Raw genomic sequence first — 24,107 nt, forward strand, 5'->3', positions numbered from 1 at the left:
TCATCTATAAAATGGACTAAAGAAGGAAATGGAAAACCACTCTAGTTTCTTTGCCAAGACAACCTCAAATGGGGTCACAAAAAGTCAGGCATAGCTGAAAATGAACAACAACAACAGACATTTAATAAACACCAATGGAACACACAAGTTGTCTATTTGTAGGGCAGCTAGGTGGTGCAGTGGATAGAGTGCCAGGCCAGGAGTTAGGAAGACCTGAATTCAAACCTGGCCTCAAACAGCTATGTGACCCTGGGCAAGTCACTTAACCCTGCTTGCCTCAGTTTCCTCATCTGTAAAATGCGTTGGAGAAGGAAATGGCAAATCACTCCAGTATCTTTGCCAAGAAAATCCTAAATGATCCATATCCAGAGAAAGAACTATGGAGTTTGAATGCAGATCAAAACATACTATTTGTTCTTTTTTCCTTCTGTTTTGTTGTGTTTCCTCTTTCTTGTGGTTCTTCCTGTTGGTTATAATTCTTCCTTACAACATGACTAATGTGAAAATATGTTTAATAGGAATGTATATGTAGAGCCTATATCAGGTTGTACACCATCTTGGGGAGGGAGGTGTGGAGGGAGGGGGAGAAAATTTAAAACTTAAAAGCATATGGAAGTGATTGTTGAAAACTAAAAATAAATTAATAAAAAAAAGATTAGTGACAAAAAAAAAAGAAAACCCCAAATGGAGTCAGAACAACAACAACCAGAGACCTTAGGGATCAATCTAGTAATAGGGTCATAGCCTTAGAGTTGGAAGAGACTTCAGACAGCATCCACTCATATTTTACAGATGAGGACATTGAGGGATAAAGAAGTGACACGTCCAAACACATACCTGATCTCCTAATTCTAAATCCAGCATTATTTTTTTTGTGAGGCAATTGGGGTTAAGTGACTTGCCCAGGGTCACACAGCTAGTAAGTGTCAAGTGTCTGAGGTTGGATTTGAACTCAGGTCCTCCTGACTCCAAGGCACAGCTCCAACCACTACGTCACCTAGCTGCCCCCAAATCCAGCATTCTTTCTACCACAGTGTGTGGCCTCCCCAACTCAAATGCTATTTCCTTGGCATTTGAATGATTATGACTCAGTTGTACGGAAAATTCACTTATGTGGAACATTGCCTCTCCCCCTCCTGTATTCCCCAATGGTGACACAGAAACAAATAACCACTGTCACTGTATTTACACATACCATATAACTAAAAATTCTCTAAACGTCATTTCCTCTAATTAATTTCTATCACACTTTGGATTCCTCCTTGCTTTTAAGGGTCTAATTTTTTCTTTTGGTGGTTAGTCCTTGCTACCCTAAAGCAAGATTTCTTACATCAGTGACAGAATCAGGGGGACTCTTTTTGTTAGCTTGATTATCGTTTAAAAATATGTGTCTGGCTAGCATTTTGTAGATGCCTGGAAAAACTGGGCTTTTATTCTGTGAAACCAGATGCGTCATTTATAGAACGATGTCTTAAGGCATCATTCCAAATCTGGGCATGCATTGAAATGGTGAATTCCATTTCCTTTTGGAAGGATATGGAAGAGATAAAAGAGGAAATGGGGTGACTTGTAAGAAACCAGCCTGAGTCCTTCCTACCCCATTTCAAGGCATGTGCGTCAAATCTGCCTTATCTAACAACTTGACACATTTTTACATCCAATTCCGCCTCTTCCAAGTGGTTATAAGCCACCTCCACTCAGCTTTCCTCAGAGGTAAATTGGGAGGCTTCTCTTGGGTAGTAAAGGATTAGGCATTAGGAAGAAATAGCCCTGGGAAGCCAGAAACAGGGTTTCTTCCTTTCCTCTTTCCTTCCCTTCTACCTATCCCAGACCCAGGACAGAATTTGAATGTTGTCTCTGTAGCTTCCAACTCTCTAGGATAGGTGGTAAACCTTCCTACAGCTTAACCCTGTCTTCCCTTCTCCTTCCTCACTCATCTCTGTATAAGGGCCACCAGTCTACCATATTCCCTGGGCATAGATTAGGTTGGTCTTATCCTAAAGTAAAGCTCAGCTCTCTCATAACCCTCTCCATTTTGGAACACCTACCCTGAGGCTGTCCAGATTGGTGAGTTCAAAAGCATAAACTCACATGGCCCATCATATGTAGCTGGTCTCAGAAATGCATTACATTCTACCCTGGATATCTCTTTGTTATCTAGGCATCAAAGTGGTGCAGTATAGAGTGCTGAACTTGGAGTCAGGAAGGCCTAAGTTCAAATTCTGTCTCCGACACTTACTAGCTGTGCGACCCTGGGAAAGTCACTTAACCTTTTAGACTTAGTTTCCTCATCTGTAAAATGGGAATGATAATAGTAGCATCTACCTTGCAATGCTGTTGTGAGGACCAAAAGAGGTAACACAAAGAAAGCACTTTGTAAACCCTAACGCACCACCTAAATACTAGCTATTATTATATTATCTACCCTGTTGTTCCCCTCCCCCATCCCCACCCCTTTCTCCTTCTTTCTCTTGGAACCATAATCAAATCAATACCGCCATTGATGGGAAGGATACATCAATCAACTTCCTCTAGGCCCTATCCCTGTGACTTCCCAAAACAAAACAGCCTTGCCCATGATGCCCATGATGCCTAATATGTGTTGTCTCCCCCGCTAGAATGAAGCTCCTTGAGGGCTGTAATGGTCTCATTTCTGTATCTTGATCCGGAGCTCAGAATGTATCTTGAATATACTTTGTCATACCTATAGCACTTCCACTAGAATATGGGCTTCTTGAATGGATTGCTTTGCCATTCTTTGTATCCTCAGTATTCAGCACAGTGCCTGGCACATAGCAAGCACTTAACAAATGCCTTTTGACTCCTTTAAAAATGTTTCACTGATTTATTCATTCTATTGTTATGCCACCTGTTATTATATGGGTATCCCCCCAAGGTCTGACCTGGATCTCCTTTTCTCTCCTGGTGACCTCCGATCAACTCTCATGGCTTGATAACTCTCTATCATGTCTACCCACATGACATCAAATGGATAGAGAGCATGGATCATGGATTGAGAGCTAAAAAGTGATTCAGAGACCATATAATTTATTCTTTTACAGACAGGAAAACTGAGGCCCAGAGAAATAAAGGGGCTTGCCCAGGATCATACAATTAAGTGGAAGAGCTGGCACTTGGACTTGGGGCTTCCGACTCCAAATTCACCATTATTATTTGTATTCCTCTCCTGGAACCTTCGCTTAGCCTAGGGACGGTCCATTTGGTTCTCTTTCTTGGCAAAATTCTCTCTTGGTTCTCCTCCTATGTGGTCAATTTTCATTCCCCTCTATGGGACCATTATCCACGGCCTAACAGCTAGACAGCTGGGAGATAGCACACAGAGTACTAGACTTGGAGTCAGGAAGACTTGTGTTCAAATCCAGCCTCACTTACTGGCTGTGTGGCCACTTAATCTCTGTCTCCTCATCTTATAAAAGGGAGATAATGGCATCTACCTCCTGGGGTTATTGTGAGAAAAAAATAAGATAATATTTGTCAAGTACTTTGCAAACCTTAAAGCACTACATAAATGCTAGTTGTTGTTGATGTTGTTAGCTATGGGTATCCCCCAAAGCTCTGACCTGATCCTCTTTTCTCTCTTGTGATCTTATTAATTCTCATGGATTCAATTATCATCTTTATGCACATGACTATCAAATCTATATATCCAGCCTTAGTATCTTTCATGAATTCTAGTTTCTCACTGGACATTTCCAACCAGAAGTCATGAAGGCATCTCAAATATGGCATGACCAAAACAGAACTCGGTTATCTTCTTATCCAAACCCTCCCCTCTTCCTGTTGAAGGTACCACTGTCTCTTCAATCATTCGGGTTCACAATCTAGGAGTCATCTTGGACTCTTTCATCTTCATCACCCCCCACATCCAATTACCTGCCATGTCTCATCCATTTGACTCTGTCTCCCTGACCTCAAACACATCCCCTTCTCTTCCTGGCTCAGGACATCATCACCTCTTGCTTATGCTACTGCAACAGCGTCTTAAATGGTCTTTCCTACGCAGGCCTAACCTGATCCTCTCAGTTACTCATGTCTCCTTCCCTGAAAACTTGGTGTTTACTTTGTATTTATTTTATATTTACTTATACATGTTGTTCCTCCCTAAAAGAACTGAGGGCACAAACTGTTTTGTTTTCATCTTTGTATTTCCATCCCCTAATATAGTGCCTGACACGTAGTAAGTATTTAATAAGTGTTTGTTGAGTGAATGAACAAATAAATGATGACAGATATGCCCGGGGACCAGTATTTACACCTTTCCCTGGGCTAGTACTACTGGCGCCCCATAGCTAAATCAGGTCAGAGCAGGGAGAGGCACAGTACCCTGAGCTCCTGTGGGCCCATCAGCAGTATCTTAATCCTGGATGGAACAAGGCAAAAACTATAGGAGTTTTTGATAGCGAAGTAATCTGCTGGGTCATTGAGAACACACAAATTACTCCCATAGAAATTTGTTAAGGTAATTAGGAGCGGTTTGTTTACTGGGAAGAGAAATAGGGTAATGTGGAAGGGGTGGGGTAGGAGGTTGTAGGGTAGGTATTCTCAATAAAGGATTGAGGTGACTGTATTGAGGATAATTTCATAGCCTAGAAGAGGATATTTGAGTTTTCTTTGGCTGATGTAACACCATGGGGATTAGGAAAACCACCAATTATTCGAGTTTGGCGAAATTAGTTCTCCTTGCATGCAACCCTGCTTGGAGTCAGCTGTCCGTCCCCCTTGTACCTTCTTCCTCTTCTGTATACCTCTAGGGTGGGGGTGGGAATTCTAAGAGAGGCTTGCCCATCAATGAATAATAGCTTAGCTAACAACCTTGATTACTGCAATAGCCTCCCTGTGTCTGCCTGCCTCAGGTCTCTCCCCACTCCAATCCATTCTCCATTCTGCCACTCAAGTGATTTTCCTAAAACATAGGCTTGACCATGTCACCCCTCTACTCAATTCCAGTGGCTTCCTATTGCCTCCAGAAACAAATAGAAAATGTTCTGTTTGGCATTCAAAGCCCTTCATGACATAGCCCCCTCCTACCTTTCCAGTCTTCTTACACCGTACTCCCCAGCATGTATTCTTTGTTCCAGTAACACTGACTTTCTGGCTGATCCATGGACAAGACACTCCATCTCCCAATTCTGGGCATTCCCTCATTCCCAGAACACTTTCCCTCTGCCACTGTCTACTGACCTCCTTGACTTCCTTTAAGTCCCAACTAAAATCCTATCTTCTATAGGAATCCTTCACCCCACCCTTCTCAATCTCAGTGCCTTTCCTCTTGAAATTATTTTATATACATATATATATATATATATATATTTAATATAGCTTGCTTTGTATATATTTGCATGATATCTCCCCAATTCAATTATAAGCTTCCTGAGGTCAGGGACCTCACAGGGATCAACACATAATGTCTGTTGCCTCTTTTTGTATCCCCAGCATTTAGCACAGTGCCTGGCACACAGCAGTTACTTAATAAATGCATTTGATCGGTTGATTTATAAAATGCTTGCTTTCCAAGCTAAATAGGCCTCCATTTGAAAATCATTTGTAGTGAATGAACCTTTGAGTCTTGATGACTTGTTTCAAGAGGCTCAAAATAAAGTGATCACATCATCCTTACCCTGCTATGTAGATGGCATTACATGAAAGGACCAGGTGAGGTATTTTGTCAACCAAGTCAATACAATAAAAGACCCTGCCATTAGAGCTCTTACATAGTAATGGACTATATCAGGGAAAAGTCAACTGAGTTCTTCTTGAACTTGGATGCCACCTACAATAGTAGGACAGAAAGTCCTCAAGGGCTGAGTCCATTTCATTTTCTTTGTCTTCTTATCCCTGCTCATCACAGCATCTGGCACATAGCAGGTGCTTAATTAATGCTTTTTGAATTGAACTGATCAGTATTTAGGGACTTTCAACATTTACGGGAGTGCTAGGTTGCCTATCACCTGTGCTAACAAAATAAATGAAACTAGGAGCCCATACCAAGGTGCTAGAGAAACATCCAAACTTTGAGAATTTCTGTTCTGAAGATTCTGAAAGTTTATGGAAAACAGGTAATTCTGTTTATTTCAAATCTGAATATGACTAATGTTTCTGACTGGCTTCAGTGTTCTTATATTTGGGCAAGACTGCTCTAGGAAGAGATGTTCTATACATTGGGAGTTTCTACATATGAACACTTAATAAAAAGAGAACTAGAAATAGGCAAGGTAGAAAAGTGAAGGAGAAAGATGCTAAGGTATGTCTGATCATGATCAACACATAATGTGAAGTTGTACTACAGACAGAGCCTTAACTAGGATGGGGCCAATGGTGCTTTTCCTAGGGTACTGTCTTCCCGAAGGGACACACTTCTTTCCCTGTGAAATGAAGTCAACTGTACTCCTTCACCCAGCCCTAGACTACTACCTCTAGAGTCTCAACAATGGTACCTCTCTCCTAGGGCTCACCACCCTACCTCTTCAACTGATTTCCCCCAGGCACAAAAATTCCTACTTACCACTCTGACTATAAAAGAAACCTCTCACCTACAAGCTAACTCTTCTGAGTATAGTTCATCTGTGAGTAGAAGGTTTCAGCTGGGAGGTACTCATGCCTACTACAATTTGCCCCTTGGTTAACCACATGACTGCACAATCTTTTTAAATTCCTACCATTCTTATCTCTGTGAAAGGTCAAAGTCATGACCTAAGGGACTCTTCCCAAGGTGGGGAGCTAGAAAGTTCTGCTGCCCATACAATTTCTAAGTGGACATCTTTGAGAAGATACCAGCTTCCTCACTCTTCAGATAGATCCAGGTTAAACCTCAGTGGGGGTATTTGACCAGGTGGAGAGGTGAGCTCACAAACCACATTCAACCCAGTGTGGCCTTTCCCCCAGCAATCAACAAGCATTGAGCACCTACTATGTGACCAGTCCTGTACAGAGCAGCTATACAGGATTGTAAAACCCACTGGATCATCTAACAAGCTATAACAGGGATGTTTTTCTACTCAGTCAGGGGCCAAAACTCCTAAACAAACGCTTTCCTTTCATTCACTTCTAGGGTGGAGAAAAGGTGCTTTCATTTATGCAAATCAAGCAGCTTCCGGGAGATAAAAATGAGTAAAATGGAGGTTTAACCGATAACATACTTTTTGGCTGCTGCCTAGGTCTCATGTCATGCAATCTTTATTCTGACCCATGCCAGGTTGCTCTGCTGGAGGAATGACAAAAGGAGCCTGTTTGAAGGGATGCATCTTGGAGCCAGCACAATCATAAAAACATGTTGATTGTGCATAGTATTTACCAGAAAGGCAGAGGCTGGTCCAATCCAGATAATTTATTTCCTGCTCTTACTATTGCATTGGGTTCAGCGGTCTGCTCAATCTATTGATTCTCTAGGGGACACCATTCTGTCATGAAGTGTGGAACAGTGGAAAGAATGCTTGATTTGGATTCAGAGGACCTGAGATTGAATCCTGCTTCTGTCACTAAATACCTGTAGGATTCTGGGAAAACTGTGTTACATCTCTAGGTCTCAGTTTTCTCAGACTAGATGATCTCTAAGGCACCATCCAGATCTAAATCTATGATCTTATGAACCATCCTCTATAAAACCTCCTAAAACATCTTCTGAGGACTTCCAAAGGCTTTATAAACAATTGGCAGAGGCAAAGATTGTCTGACCATGAGGTGGTTTATGACCGGTCATCTAGGTCATAGAAAAAGAAGTGGCCAGAGACCTGGTTTTATTCTCAACCCTGCTTTGGCCAAATCATTTAATTTCTTTGGATTTCTCTTTCTTCATCAGTGAAATGGGAGGCTGGATCAAGTCATCTCTAATGTCCCTTCCAGCCCTAACGTTCTATTTCACACGTAAATCTCAGGCCCTTCACTGCTGAGCCAATTCAGGAAAGGCTTAATTTTAAGGCTTAACTAACCTAATGCCACACTCTCGTTTTATGGTTCTGTCTCGCTGCTGCAGTGTCTCCCCTCCCCCTTCTTGTTCTGGCCTCAGTAATTAAATTAATCAATCAATATTGCCATACTTACCATTATTTCTGGAAAGAGCATGCCAATGGGCAGCCCTATGGATCGTCTCAACATCCCTGTGACTCCCAAGACACACTCTTCTCTGGTTAACACTCTTACATGTACACACACACATATATGCATATATATGTATAGTTATACATATAAATTTGATAGATATAGATATATGTGTGTGTGTGTGTGTGTGTGTGTGTATATATATATATTTATTACACCCTCTTCCCATTGGAATGTAAGCTCTTTGAGGGCAGGGACTATCTTACTTTTTTATCTGTAAGCCTAGGGCTTAGCAGAGTGACTGGCATGAGGTAAGTACCTAATTTTTTTCATTCATTCATTCATTCCTGGAGACCTTTGGTTATAGAATGAGCTTTTTTATATCTGAGTATATTACCCTATTTAATATTTTAGGGAATAGTTTAGGGAAGTGGGGTAGCAGGTAGCATAGCTGCTGGATTCACATCCTTTGGAAAGGAGCAATAGAGACAGAACTAAGGACCCAGAGAACCAGCCAGTCTTTTGCAGCCCTTCATCCATGGTGTGAATTTTGCTAATTAAGATTAGTTCTCGACTATCTAAATCCACTCGCATATTGCAAAATGGCTTGTTCAGAGTTTATATGGAAATTTTCCTATAGTGTCCTACACAGCTATATGAAGGGTACAAAGGAAACTTGTAGTTAAAACCTTGCCATCTCCCCCGCCCCCCCCATCTCCAGGCCTCAGTTTCCTCATCTATAAAACGAGGTTTAGAGTTGGACTGAATAAGGGCCCTTCCAGCTAGTTTAAATCTCTTATCCTATGAAAAACAAAAGGCATTGATAAAATCTTAAAATAAAATAATAAAATGGAGGGGCTGAATTATGTAGTCTCTTAGATCTTTTCCAGCTTTTAACACTGATTACATAAATGTCAATGTAGCAAATTTCCCCCCCATCTCTTTCACTTACCTTGAGGTCAAAGTGAGCAATTTTCTTGGCATGCAGGTAGTTAACGCCTTCCAGGATTTGCTTAATGAAACTGGTTGCTTCTTCCTCACTCAAAGACTCTTTCTGTGCCAGGAAATCAAAGAGCTCTCCTCCAGAAACTCTGGAAGATAAAGTGGTGGGAGCTAGAACTTAGAGAGCTCTGGCCAATGGGACACTTAGCTATGGAAAACACCCATCCAAAACTGACCCTCCTTGACACCCAGATGAACTCTTTATTTTCTCTGAATCTTGACACCTGTTATTTCCCCCGAGCTGGGCTGAAACTATCTGCTGTATAAAATTCACTCACCTCCTCTGTATTACAACACCCTATAAATCATCATCATCATCATCAAAAACATAGCTATTATTTACATGGCACTTTAAGGTTTGCAAAACGCTTTGCAAATATTACCTCATTTTAAGCCTAGCAACAGCTCTGGGGCTTAGGTGCTATTATTATCCCCATTTTAAAAACTGGGAAACTGAGACAATAGTTAAGTGACTTATCCAGGGTCACATACCTAGCAAGTGTCCAAGGCAGGATTTGAACTCAGGTCTTTTTCTCTCTAGGTCCACTGTTGTATTTACTACTCCACTTAGCTGCCTCATAATACATATACACACACAGACCCACATATATACATACACATACATATATACACACACATGTATACAGAGGTAGCTAGATGACTTAGTTGATAGAATGCTGTGACTGAAGTCAGGAGGACTCAAGTTCCCAATCCAGCCTCAGACACTTATTAGCTGTGTTACTGTGCGTAAGTCACTTAACCCTGTTTGCCTCAGTTTCCCCATCTGTAAAAAAAAAAAACTAGAGAAAGAAATGGCAAACCACTCCAGTATCTGTGCTAAGAAAACCCCAAATGGGGTCACAAAGAGTCAGACATGACTGAAACGACTGAACAATACACGTGTACATTATAACATCCCCCTGGGTCTGCACATCTCAAGCTGTCATCAGAAGACCTCCTTGTTTCTGTGTTTCTTCTCTATAGATATATATGTTTGTTCTTTGGATTGTAAACTTAAAATGAGAACAACATCAAAATATATGACTTCAGAAACACACTAGGCCCCCTGAGAGTCCATCTAACTGGTTTAAGTAGTGACAAATGGAGTCCAAAGAAGCCATAGGAAAGGAGAAGAGGATCAGAGGGTCATAGGTGCAGAGCCCCAAGGTCATCTAACTAGGTCAAATAACAAAGACAAGAATTAAGAAATCCTGGCTTAGGTTCAAGGACTCTTCACTCTCATTCAACCCACATATTCATTCCGTTGCCAAATCTTGTTTTTTTTTTAACCTTTATAATATTTCTCACATGTATCCTCTTCTCTCCATCCGATGGCCACCATCTCTAATTCAGGCCCTCATCACCTCTCGCCTAGACTATTGCAGCAGCTTCCTAATGGGCCTCCAACTCAAATCTCTCCCTGCCCCAATCCATCCTCCACCCAGTTGCCAAAATAATATTCCTAAAGCACAGACTGGACCCATGTCACTCTCTGGCTCAATAATGTGCTATGGATCCCTACTGCCTCTTACTGTGAACACAAATTTCTATTTTGTACCTGGCTCCAATCTTCCTTACTTCACACACTCCACCGTGGTCCAACCAAACTGGACTTCTTTCTGTTGTTTACACTGGCCATTTCATCTCCATCTCTGTGTCTCTGCATGGCTCTGTCCCCTCCCACCTGCTGGCCCTAGAATGCATTCCCCGAGATCTGCCTTTTAGAATCCCTAGCTTTCCTTCAGTATATGGTTCAAGTGATTCCTCTTGCCATGAGGTCTTTCCAGACATCCACAGCTCCGAGTGCTTCCTGTACAAAATTAGCTTGCACTAACTTTGGGCAAATTTTGTGTCTGTTTATATGTGTGTACATCAACCAATCAACAAGTACTTACTTATTAAGAACCTACCACGTGCTACGAACTGTTCCAAGTGTTAGCAATATAAAAACAAAAACCAAACAGTCCCCTTCTTCAAGAAACTTACATTCTATTGGGGCAGACAACAGGTGCATAGGAAAGACACATAAATTAAATACAAGGAAATTGGGGGAGGGGCTGAGAGAGGTAGGGATGGTAGGCTGTTACCCTGGATAAAATGTGAGCTCTTTGAGGGAAGAGACTTTCATTTCTGTCTTTGTACCTCCAGAGCCTAGCACAGTGTATTCCTAGTGGAAGCTCAATGAATGTTTCTTAATTGACTAAAGGATTGCTTGGACCCTCCAATAATTAAGAATTACATAAAATATTAATTGAAGCCCAGGATGAAGATTTATTTTGGTCATATTTTATACACCTAGATTACTGTCTGCTTTCTAGCACCAGATGCCATGAAAAAATGTTTTGCCTCAGACAAATATTTTTCCTTTAGTGGTGGCTGGTTTGTTGGTTGACTGTTTGGGAAAAGTCCTTTTCTGCTGGAATTTTCTTCCCATTCCCGCTTATCCTCAAGAGACCTGGGAGCCTTCCTTCCGCTCAAGCTGTATCACAGTGGACAGCCTTTTCTTGTACTCAACAGCCCAACAGCTGTGTTCTGGTGACATTGATGGGTTATAGAAAAAAGGATATGGGAAATTCATGGTGTAAACACCCTGTGTGGGGTATGTGCCTAGGAACTATTGTGTTTTTTGAACTTATCACAGAATTCTGGATCAAGGGGTCACATAAATTAGCCCCTTATCTCCAGGAAGAGCCACAAGCACCTAAAGTAGCATAACCATCACTTTCCTTTCTTTAAAGGTCATTAAGGAAGTAGTTTCCCTATTCTCCCTCAGTTACCCATCAGCAATTTTCATCACATGTAAGTTCTTCCTATTGCCTAGATTAGAGATATCAAATATAGGCTCCCCATCCCACATTAAAATGTAATTGGGAAACATTTAACAAAGTAAATAAAAATACAGTAAAACACAGATACTGTTAATATGCGATTTTCTGAGTCAATATACCATCCACGGGAATCAGTTGAGTGGCCCTGGTTTCTATTTGAGTTGGGCATTACTAGTCTAGGCTAACCCATTGCCTCTGAAAGAGCTCTGTTGGGGAGATGACACCCTCTACCACACCTAATCCCCCCATCCCTATTTTGGGTATTCTCCACCCTAAGAGTCAATCCAGAGGTCGGTGAGGCTGATAGTCATTAAATTCAACAATTTAACAATCATTTATTAAAGACCTACTATATACTAATGCCCTCTTCTAGGTGCTGGGGAACAAGGAAAGAAATAAGCACTTATTAAGCGCTTATTGTGTGCTGGGTTCTGTGGATAGAAAGACAAAAACAACAGTTGTCCCTGACCTCAAGAAGCCTACGTTCTTCTGTGGGAAAACGACATGTACATGGATAAATAGATACAAAGTACACATAGACTAAATATTAAATAATGAGATGGGTCATTAATAACTGAGGAAGTAGGAAAGGACTCAGGTATAACACTTGAGCTGAACCTTGAAGAAGGCTAGTGATTTCAAAAGATGGAGACAGAGAATTCCATGCTTAGAAAACAGCCTATGTCTCATCACCAAGTCAAGAAATGGAATGCCATAAAAAGAGAACATTTAATAGGCCAATTTGTCTAGAATAGAGATTACAATGGGGGGTGGGGGAGAGATAATATGAAATCGGTATGGAAAGATAAGCCAAAGCCAGATTGTGAAGAGATTTAAATGCCAGAAAAAGGAGGGTTTTCTTTATGTGCGTTTTTTGTTTTTTTGTTTTTTGATCCTGGAAGCAGAAGGGAACCACTGAGGTTTTTTGAGCACAAGAGAGACAGACACACGTTTCAGCAAACAAGGTTGGGGTGGGGGAGAAGTGGTGGAGAAATTTTTTCTATTTAAATAAAGATCTTTCATACTAGTCTCTCTCCTAAGTCTTCAGTGGATTGCTTTTAAAAAAAAAAATACCTGAGAATTGGCATACAAACATACCATTAGCCCCATAATACTGCAGCCTCCTCTTTGTCATTAGCCAAGTACGTGGGCATTCATTCCCCTTTCCTCAGGATGGATACTTCGCCTTGGTGGCTTCTCTTTTCCACCAAGGCTGCCTTTGTCATATCTAACCTACCTTTGGCTATCAAAACGTCTACAACATGTGGGAGGCATAATGGGAATAGCCCAGCAAAAATGACCCTGCTGGCCAGACTCTCACATCCTTTTTCTTTTTTTTTTTTTGTTTTGTGTTTTGTTTTTAGGCAACTGGGGTTAAGTGACTTGCGCAGGGTCACACAGCTAGTAAGTGTCAAGTATTTGGTCTGAGGCCACATTTGAACTCAGGATCTCCTGACTTCGGGGCCAGTGCTCTATCCACTGCACCACCTAGCTGCCCTCTCTCACATCCTTCTTGAAGTTGCTACAGTGAAGGCTCATTGACAGAGGCAGTCTAGCTGTCATGGAAAAGGCCCTGGGTCTGAAGGCAGAAGACTAGGACTGAAGTCCAGCTCTGATACCAACCTTGTGTGTGACCTTGAGCAAGTCGCCAGACATCCTGGGGCTGCAATTTTTTCATTTGGTAAAGGAGAGAATACTGCCAACTCCTAAGGGGTTGTGTAGAGGGTCACATGAGATAATTTAATTTTTATATATTTACTTTTATATTTAAAGTACTCTAAAAACTAGAAAGTTCTATAGAAATGTCAGTTATTCAATCACATGTACCCAGTTCAGTGTGGGGAGGGGGAAGATGGAGACTGGGGAGAAAGAGAGGCAGGATGCAGTGGGACAGCAGGTCTAATGTGCAGCCTGGGTCAATTGTCATAGTCTGAGGGGTAGAATTTCAGGGATTTCTCACTCCTGGACCCTCTCCTGACCCATCACTACCATCTAGAATCTCTAGATCAGGAATGTTAACCTCAGGTCTGTGAATTTGGTGGTTGGTTTTTTTTTTTAAAGATGTTTTGATAACTGCTTTTCAACATAACTGGTTTCCTCCGTAATGCTACCTACAGAGTATCCTGAAAGTCTTTGTGAAGCTTTAAGTTCCAACAGCTTTAATTGCATAAAATGGCACTGGGACTTTTAGGTTACTCTGTATTTTATTTTATGCATGTGAAAACATTATTCTGAAAAAGAGTCTACAGGCTTCTCCATATTGCCAAAGCGGTCGTCCAGTGCATGCCCACACACACACACACACACACACACACACACACACAGAGCTGAGATCCCCTGCTCTAGAACCAGCTCTAAGATTCTGAGTACAGTGACGACGGTACATGGTTGTGACTCATGGAACATCGCAAACTCGGAAGACTCAAAAGTAAGCAGCAACTCAGAGGGCAAAAAAAAAAAGACGCCTGGTGGGTGGGTGGAGGCAGCGACACGCTACCAGCGATGACGCGGCCATCAAAGACAAGTGGCAAAAAAAGACCCTGAGGACCAGCATAACTGAACAAAGGAGGGGAACCGGCCACATGGACAGAACAAGGCAACAGATGGCCAGCCTGGTATTGGTCCTGGACACGGTCACCCCTGAGAACCCCAGGAAAGCTCCCAATGAACCGCGTAGATCCTCTTTGGGAGAATCTATGGAAACAAACAGGAATCACAGGGGATGAGAAGGTGTGGAAGGCTTGTGATCTGTGATGGGCGCAGGGCGCCCACACCAATAAAATCCTAGCTCCATCAAAGCAACAATCTCAGCTTTGACACCTACCAGTTGAATGACCCTGAATCATTTGACCCCTATGAGTCTCAGTTGCCCCATCTGTATTTTGAAAAGAGAGGGAGGAGGGGCAGCTAGGTGGTGCAGTGGATAGAGCACCGGCCCTGAAGTCAGGAGGACCTGAGTTCAAATCTGACCTCTAGACCAAACACTTGACGCTTACTAACTGTGTGACCCTGGGCAAGTCACTTAACCCCAATTGCCTTAAAAAAGAAGAGAGAGGGAAGAATACAACGATGTCATTAGGAAAGCACTTTATCAATCTTAAAACGCTATACAGATGTGAGCTGTAAGAGTGTTGGACTTGGTATGAATAAGTTCAGATGGCTCACTGGGGAAATGGGAGGAATAAAATAATAACAATAATCTCCTGACCCCAAGCCTTTTTATGAGCTGTCCCCTATTCCTGGAATGTTCTTCCTTCTCATTTTCTAGCTTCCTTCAAGTGTCAGCTAAAGTCTCAGTTACCTCATTTTTCTTCACTCATCTCCCTTAACCTTGTTGTTGACTCATTTCCTTCTTATCCTACTCTTCATGACCCCATTTGAGATTTTCGTGGCAAAGATACTAGATTGGTTTGCCATTTCCTTCTCTAGCTCATTTGACAGATGAGGAAACTGAGGCAAACAGGGTTAAGTGACTTGCCCAGAGTCACACAGCCAGTGAGTGTCTGGGGCCATATTTGAACTCGGGAAGATGAGTCTTCCTGACTCCAGGCCCGGGGCTCTATCCACCGTGCCACCCAGCTACGAGATTAATGGAAAGTGATTAATTAAGTGCTCATTTACGTGGCACAAACTACCAATGCAAGAGGAGTTGGGAGAAACCAGAAATGTTTGATCTGATTTGGTTGGTATGGGCGGAGCTGGGCAGAAATGGCATCAAGGAGACGGAATCTGAGCTGGGCCCTGGGAAGGATGGGTAGACTTTAGAAAGGAGGAGAGAGAGTAATTGTATGTGTAAACATGAACAAAAGCAGAGGGGTGAGGATGAGCCCAGAGAAGTGGGGGCAGACGGCAGCCTCCCAGACCACAGCAGAGCTCCGATGAGGAGGTATATTTCCACTGGCTGCAAAGGTGTGTGTGGGGGGAGAGGGGAGGGGGGAGGAGGGGGAGCCAGCATGGGGAGGGCTTTGCTCCTGCGGTTCCTAGGCGTGCAATCAGATCTGGAAACCTTTTCCTGCAGATAAGGGAGAGGAAGTTCCCAGAGGCTGGCATTTGTCAGACTTCACACACCAGTGAGGCCAAAGCAGCATTAGCTTGGAGATAGCCCAAAGTCCAGTCCATAACTCTTCAAAGACCTTGGGGAGGAATTCTGCAGGGTCATATTATCTCGTGAGCTCCCGGGTCTATAACAAAATGGCAGAGTTAGCCTGGGTAGGCCTGAAGCCACTGGCTTGGTGTTGGGGACAGAAGCTGGTGTGCTATTTTCTAGACATATCTGCCCAGTGAGATCATCCAAATAGCTGTGTATTCAATCTCTTCCCTCCTCCACCCCAGAAACAGCAGGTGCCTGGGCATGGAGCTGTCTCAGGCCACTGAAGGAACAAGCAGGTACTTGAGCATAGGGCACAGGACTAAGGATCAGAACACAGAGACTAGGTACCCACTGTCCCAAGACTCAACATGTGATGATCTTGGGCCTCGATTTTTCCCATCTGCAAAATGGGGGTGACAAACAACAATGACATATTTAGGCTCAGGATAAATGAAATAAAATTGGGCTAGCGCTGTTTGATGCTGATGAGGACAACAGTTGAAATTTATAGAATGCCTTAAGTTTCTCGAAGTATTTTACATACATGATCTCATCTGGTTCTCATAATAGCCCTGTGAGGTAGGAGCTATTATTACCTACATTTTACCAATGAGAAAACTGAAGTTCATAGATATTAACTGACTTGCTCAGGGTCACACAGCAGGGAAATATTTGAGGTAAGATTTGATCTCAGGTCTTCCTGATTCCAAGTCCAGCACTCTTTCCATTTGTAACTCAAATTTGTGTAGCACTTTAAGGTTTACAAAATGCTTTCCTAACAATATTTTTTTGAGGAGGAGATAGTAAAATTATTTGCCGTTTTCAAAAATACTAATAGGGAAACAGGTTTAGAGAGGTAAAGTGATTCACCTAGGGTCATTCAGCTAGTGTCAAAGATGGGATGTAAAGAAAGTAAACAAGCATTCATTAAGCATCTACTCTATGGCATGTAAGCACTTTTACAAATACTCTCATTTGATTTTTCATAACCAAGTAGGTAGATGCAATTATCCCCATTTTACAGTTCAGGACACTGAGGCAGACAGCAGTAAGTGACTTGCCCAGGGTCAAATAGCTAGTAAGTATCTGAGTCTGAATTTTTACTCAGTCTTCTTGATGCCAGGCCCAATACTCTATCCACTGCGCTACCTCACTACCTCAAGGATATAAACTTAGACCTCTTGGCACTGATATTCTCCTGCTATTTCATACCTGCATTTTCAATTCCCAAACCTCTGAAAGCTTAAAAATTGAAAAGAAAAACAAAGGCCAACCTCCTTTCCTAAGCTTCTCAATGCCTTGGAGCTCAATCAACTCTAGGCCAATGTGGCCTTTGCCTCCTTCTCTACTTTAGTTTTTAGCCCATGTGGATGGAGTCTACACCTTTTGGAGGTCTTTTATCTATGCCTTTGGAGGTCCAATGAACTGCATCCCAGGGTGGGTGAGGGGTTGGGCCATCACTGAGAGGAGCTCAGAAAGCTCTACCTTCTCTGCTACCTATCCTGTCTCTTAGGGGCGCTTTGGCAGGCACTCCTATGGTATAAAGACACTAGGTCGCCATTTTCCACTTGCTTAGAGTTAGGCCATACCCAGAAATGGTAGGAACAACTAACTGCTCAACTTTCTCAGAGCAGGTGCACCCAATGCTTTTAAAGAGAGCCCTGCACTCATCCAGGGTGACCTTGAGTACTAAGTGCAACGTTCTGTATGTAACAGTCATTTTAAAAAATGTTTGATAAATGAATTAGCCTGGAAGAAAATAATCATTTTTTCATTTAGACATGTCATTTGCAAGTGGAATCAGGAACTGCTTTCATACACAAACAAAGGAAGAAAAAGAATAAAAGAAAAAAAAAGGAATTTATATAGAAAAATACAGATTGGTTCATAATTCACAATAGTCAATAACGTATGAAGCAGAGTGGGTGAGAGGGTCAATTTCCTTCACCTGATAGTTTTTCTGAAGGAGGAGGCCAGAATGTTCTTGCCCTTCTGTGCTTGGTCATTCCATGTGGTTGGACCAGGATGGGAATAGTCCTGGGAGCAATTAGTGTTTTCTAAATGGTAAAAGGAACCCAGGGATATTGGGCCTTCCACTTTTATTTTTTTCATCTCAGCCTCCTCAAAGTGCCTTGTACTATTTTGGGTGTGCATTAGGTGTTCACTAAATATTTGCTAAGTGACTGAGTGAATAAATGAACAGGTGGATGGGGTTAATGAGGAACAAAGACAGAAGGGTAAAAAATACAGTCCTGCCAAGGGCTCAAGGAGATGAAAGATGAAGGCCCTGGTCCTGGCCCTGGATCTATGTTGAGTTTAATTCCTTTATGTCCTATACACTGGTGGGAGTGGTTTCTGGGTCTCTTTAGATCAAGGGCTGAGAATTGTGCTAATGAGACCAAGACCAGTTTCTGCATGAAGCCCTTCCTCCCAAACTAATTTGCATTTAATTTTGTGTATATTTGTATTCATTTGCTTTATTTTTATTTTGCATACATTTATATAAATATTTGTTGTCTCCCCTATCAGTCCTTAAAATTGGGAATTGTTTCATTCTTTGGACTCAAGGCCTACCATGTAGTAGGTGCTTAAAAAATGCTAATTCACTGATTGACTGACTGTTCCTCACATAGGTTGATATATTTCACATAAAAGAAAACTTACTTCTATAAACTGTATACTCTTAACATGCCAAGCATGCTTTCAACTAAGGGATATAACCTTATGTGGAATGCTCCCTTCCCTCCTCTTGATCTCTTAATCCTACCCATTCTTCCAGGCCAAGTTCATGTCCCATAACCTCTTTCCAGGGCTTCTTGGACCACCCCGGTGGCTAAAAGAGAGTTCTCTCTCTTCTTAACACCTACAGGTCTGATTGTCCATGCAACTGACAAAGATGCTAACCACAATAAGAAATTATTGTAGGTACTCCCACCCACTCCGTTCCACAGGTGGGGTGGTCCCCAGATATAGGGGGTACTGCATCTACTGTCAGAGCTTTTCAATGTACAGTTATCCCTTTCCTATCAAGACTTTCTGGGGCAGCTAGATGACGCAGTGGATAGAGCACCGGCCCTGGAGTCAGGAGAACCTGAGTTCAAATGCGACCTCAGACACTTGACACTTACTAGCTATGTGACCCTGGGTAAGTCACTTAATCCCATTGCCTACCAAAAAAAAAACCCAAAAAACCTTTCTCCACCTCAGTTTTGATATATCGCAGGTTGGCATAAGAAATTATATGGGAATTTAGGGGGAGTTTTGTGGAAGCCACAGATGACACATGAAGACCAGCAGACAACACAGAAAAAGTTTAGAAATTCAAAAATGCATAAAATGTATGTATAGTACTGTAGACACACCATGAAAGAAAAAGGAAAAATTCAGACTTCTTCTCTGGTACGAAAGGAGGGCAAAAAATTTTTACACAGATTTTCCAGATTGCAGAGGAGCTGTGCCCCTAAACCCGCAATGTGAAAGGGATAAGTGTATATGGATCCGGTTTTGCTCCCCCGTCCCCCCCCGCCCCCGCCCTTTCCTCTTTTTTATTTTTCCTTTTAAAAAAATTCTCTCTCTTTTCTGAGTGGGAAGAGGGAAAGGGACACAGGGGAAAATATGAACAATGTAGAGACAAAAGATATCAATACAACTTTAAACAAAATTGTTATAGACCTAGCAAGGCCAAAGAATCGGCTTAGGAGACATTTAAAAAAAACTGCAAAAGCAGAAGACTCAAAGAAAAAAATTGGATTTTACATAAGGATTACATGAATGCCTAAAAGAAATGAAACAAGAAATTAAAATTTTAAACAAAAACTCTGGAGGAAAGAATTGGAGAGAGACTATATAGCTTCAAAGAATAAGTGATAATCACTTTCTCTTAAATAAATTTTACTGATACAGAGACCATGCCTGACAATGTATATAACATTCTGTATCAGTAGTCCTCCACCTCTCTTACCTGAGGAAAAGGCATGTCTCATTATCTCTTAATGAAAATTATCTCTTTTTAAAGTAAAAATAACTTTAAAAATAATTATGTAGTTGTTGGTTTTTTAAAAAAAAACTAGTAGCGCAAAATGAAGACTTATTGTTTCATATACAATCCTCTTTTTCTGTTCTGCCATGTATGTGGAAATGCACTCTCTTTTTTTTTATTCTTCAAGTTCAGAATAAAACAATTTTAATTAAACAACAACAAAAAAATAGATTAATAGCATCATCATCCTATCCTTTTCCCTTTCATATCTTTTAATTCTACTAGGAATTGTTACTGTTAAGCCTCCTACAACCTTGACCTTCCAGAGCATTGTTCATACAGTGTTGAGTGTGCATGCCCACTGAGGCCCATCAATTATCTGACCAGGCTGATTCAACAGCTGCTAGAAGGCCTTGAGAACAAAGGGGGAAAGGTTGGAGGGCAGAAGCAAGGGCTGGTTTCTTTGTGTTCCAAAAGAATTGGAAAGAAAATGAGCACTCACTGATAAGCGAATGACTGGGGGGAAATGGTATAATGAATATAAGAGAATATTATTATACAGTAAGAAATGACAAATAGGAATTCAGAGAAATAGAGATTCATATGAACAAATATGGATACATTTGTATGAGCAAAAGAAAATAAGTAGAACCAAGAAAAATATAGAGAAATATAGAGAAAATGCAGAAAATGAATGCAGTAATGTAAATAAGTAGAACCAAGAAAAATATAGAGAAATATAGAGAAAATACAGAAAATGAATGCAGTAATGTAAATAAAAAATGATCTCAAATAGAAAGCTGATCTCTGAATAATGGGAAAATCAATGAAGGTCCTGGAGAAGAGACAATTTTACATACATATGTATATGTATGTATGTATACATAGACATACATACACATGTATACACATACACATATATACAAACCATATAAAATAATGATATACATTTTGATATTGATATCTTTTTTTATATACACACATGTTATATATACAGTTAGCCCTTCCACATTGCAGGGGTTAGGGGTACAGTACCCCTGCAATCTGGAAAATCCACATAAAATTTTTTGGCTCTCCCTTCATCCCAGAGATGAAGTCACAGTACCTTACTGTAAAATTTGGGTTAAGTATTTGGTCATAGGCTCTATGTCATTTGCTGACCTTCACATTTCATGGCTTCCGCAAAACTCCCCCCAAATTCCCATCTAATTTCTTATGCCAACCCGCAATATATTGAAACCACGATAGGGAAAGTCACGATGTGGAAGGGGTAACTGTACACAGATACATGGATATGTTTCTATCTATATCTCTTATACATCTCTACCTAGATATACATCTATATCCATCTATCTATCTACCTTTTCCTTCGGGTAGGAGAGATAGAAGACTATTATGCCAGAATGTTATCTACATTGTCAGGCACGGTCTCTGTATCAGATGGTTTTATTTTTCCTTATCCCAAGGGAGGGTTCAATATGTAAGGGATTTGGAAATGATTGTGATGTCAAAACCAAAAACATCAATAAAACATTTTTTAAAAGAAGCAAGGGTTAGGACAATTTCTGCACATTTTGATGTTAAATGGTTCATCAAATCAAATGCAAAATAATATGCAGATTTCCATCCGTTATTCGAATTACTATCTTAGAACTATGGATCTCAGTACTGTCGGGAACCTCCAGAGTCTTCACCGCCTTCATTTTGCAGATGAGGTCAAAGAAAGGATGGGAGTCTACCAGGTAAAGTAAGGACTCAGTCATAGACACTACATTTTTGGAAGGGTATCAACACAATAGAGGAGAGTAGCCAGGATTGAAAACCATTGCATATAATGACTGGTTGACAGAATTGGGGATGTTTAGTCTGGAGAAGAGGAGATTTGGGGGAGGGGGAGGCCAAATAATAGCTTTATTTAAGTATTTGACTCCTGTGGAAGAGAACTTAGATCTGCTCGGTACCAAAAGAAAGAAATCAAAGCAAAGGTGGAAGTGGAAGAGAGGCAGATTTTGGTTTTATAAAAGGAAAAAAGCTTCTTAAGTATCAGACCTGTCCAAAGCTAGAATGGGGAGCCTGGCGAAGTGGTGAGCAGTCTGTGATTAAATAGCTTTCAGAGAAGGCTGGAAGACCACTTCTTAAGGACACCGAGGGTAGATTTATTGTTCGTTTAGATCAGGCAACTGGTAAGGTCTGTCTCAAGCAGTTATTTTTGAGCCAAAGGCAAATTAACTTTTTGTAATTAACTGATAATGCTGTACTCAGGAGACCCAGGATTACAGATCTGTTTATTAGGCTCAGAAAAAAAAATCACATCATTAGACTCAAAGCCTGAATCAGCTCGGAGCTATACCATCAGACTCTAAGTCTGACTCAGATCCCCAGTTTTCCTCTCAGTCAGGGCTCCCAAAGGAGTGAGAGGCCACTAGAATATCCCATCCTACAACCTCAACCTGGGCATGATTCCCTCTGTTCTAATCCTGCTTCCTTCTTCCACAATATCATTGACCCAGGCCATCCCAGACTATAGAGCAGCTCTCCCTCCTATAATTCCCACCCCCGGCGATACTCCTGGTATGATTCTTTGGCAGCTTTTCACGGACAGTTTCTTGATCTCTCTTCCTTTTGTGAACATTGGGCAAATCATGCAACCTTTCTAAGCTTCAATTTCTTGTTTGTAAAATGGGCATTATCTCACAAGATTGTTATAAAGTCCAGATGAGCTATCATATGGATAGTGGTTTTCTTTCTTCTAACCTGAAGCCTCGAAGCCAAACAAGGCCCTCTAGGTCCTCAATTGCTGCCATTTGACTGAATCGAAACTTCACAGAACAAATCCCCTTAATAAACGGATTTGTTCTGTAAAACTTAAAAAAACTGCACGCAAAGACCTAGAAGGCCACATGTGGGCTTGGGGCTGCAGGCTCCCCATCACTGAAATAGGAGGCCTAGCTATACTTTTTTTTGGTATTTCCACAGCATCTGGAACAGCGTCTCACACACAGTAGATACTGAATAAATGAACTTAGGAGCTAAGTGAACTTGAGAAAGTTCCTCTCTGAGTTTCCATTTCCATAACTGAAAAATGGGAGTGAGGGTGGGGTGGGTAGACCTGATGATATCTAAGATCCCCTCCAGCCCTAAAATCTTAAAATCTTTAGGGCACAGTAGATAGTGGCAGACCTGAAGTCAAGAAAACCTGAGTTCAAATCTAGCCTCCAGACACTGTGTGGCCCAGGGAAGGTTACTTAATCTCCTATAATGATAGCACCTACCTCACGAGATTGTTGATGAGGATCAAATGAAATGCCATATGAAAAGCAGTTTGCAAACATTAAGGTGTTATGTAAGTGCTAGCCATCGTTATTATTATTGTTGTTGTTATCTAAAATTCTATGTGTTTTTAAATTTTGATCTATCTAGATTCCACTTCTGGGGGAAGTACTCTTAATAAATGACAGCATTAAGGGAAGTAAACTTGGCCCACAGCTCCAGGGGGAGCACAGGGATCAGAGAGATAAGCAGACTAGAGAATGTCTGAACGGTTTTTCCAATTTGCCAAGCAAGTGGCGATCACTCCACGGGGCAAACGAACCTAGTCGAGGCCAAGTAAAGAAAGACTTTAAAAGGTCCTGCTCTTAAAAAGCCTTCTAGCTACTCAGAGAAGCAAGAGAAACAGGAATGAATGTACGTACAAATAATGATAATGACATGTCCCCCCCACCCCCATCCAAACCCTGGCCTACATGGAGGCCCATTTCTGCCTTCCTTCCTTCCTTCCTTCCTTGACTACTGAAGTCCAAAGTGATCTCACCCTTTCCTGAATTTTTACAGGATTTATAGTCTACACCACACAAACTGCCCTTTAACTATTAATAATACTGCATTCTCTAATGGTTTCTTTTTTACGGCTCTAGCACCAAGATGGGCACAGAGCAAACATCCATATGGAGGGACAGGAGATTTAATAGCCTTAGTTCTAATGCCTTCCCTGTGTTAATTATCTCCAATTTAACCCATAAATATCTTGTTGGCACAGAGCTGATTGAACATTGTCTCCCCCATTAGGTTTGAGCTCCTTGAGGTCAGAGACTGGTTGTGGAATTGCTGTTTTCTCGCTTTTCTTTGTATCCCTAGCTGTTAGCAAAGTACCCAT

General features: G+C 41.4%; 1 protein-coding gene across 2 annotated transcripts in view; it reads right to left on the minus strand.

The window, feature by feature from the left end:
- The window catches only part of DAPK2 (death associated protein kinase 2), a 187,077-nt gene that overhangs the window by 58,656 nt on the left and 104,314 nt on the right, over positions 1 to 24,107 (minus strand). For both annotated transcript variants that reach the window (XM_027851777.1, XM_027851778.1), the window contains exon 4: positions 9,008 to 9,146. In XM_027851777.1, the coding sequence (XP_027707578.1) occupies positions 9,008 to 9,146 (139 nt within the window). The remainder of the gene's footprint in view (positions 1 to 9,007; positions 9,147 to 24,107) is intronic.

This window comes from Vombatus ursinus, unplaced genomic scaffold (genome assembly GCF_900497805.2).
Source record: "Vombatus ursinus unplaced genomic scaffold, bare-nosed wombat genome assembly UNPS02009205.1, whole genome shotgun sequence".
In the NCBI taxonomy this organism is placed as follows: Eukaryota; Metazoa; Chordata; class Mammalia; order Diprotodontia; family Vombatidae; genus Vombatus; species Vombatus ursinus.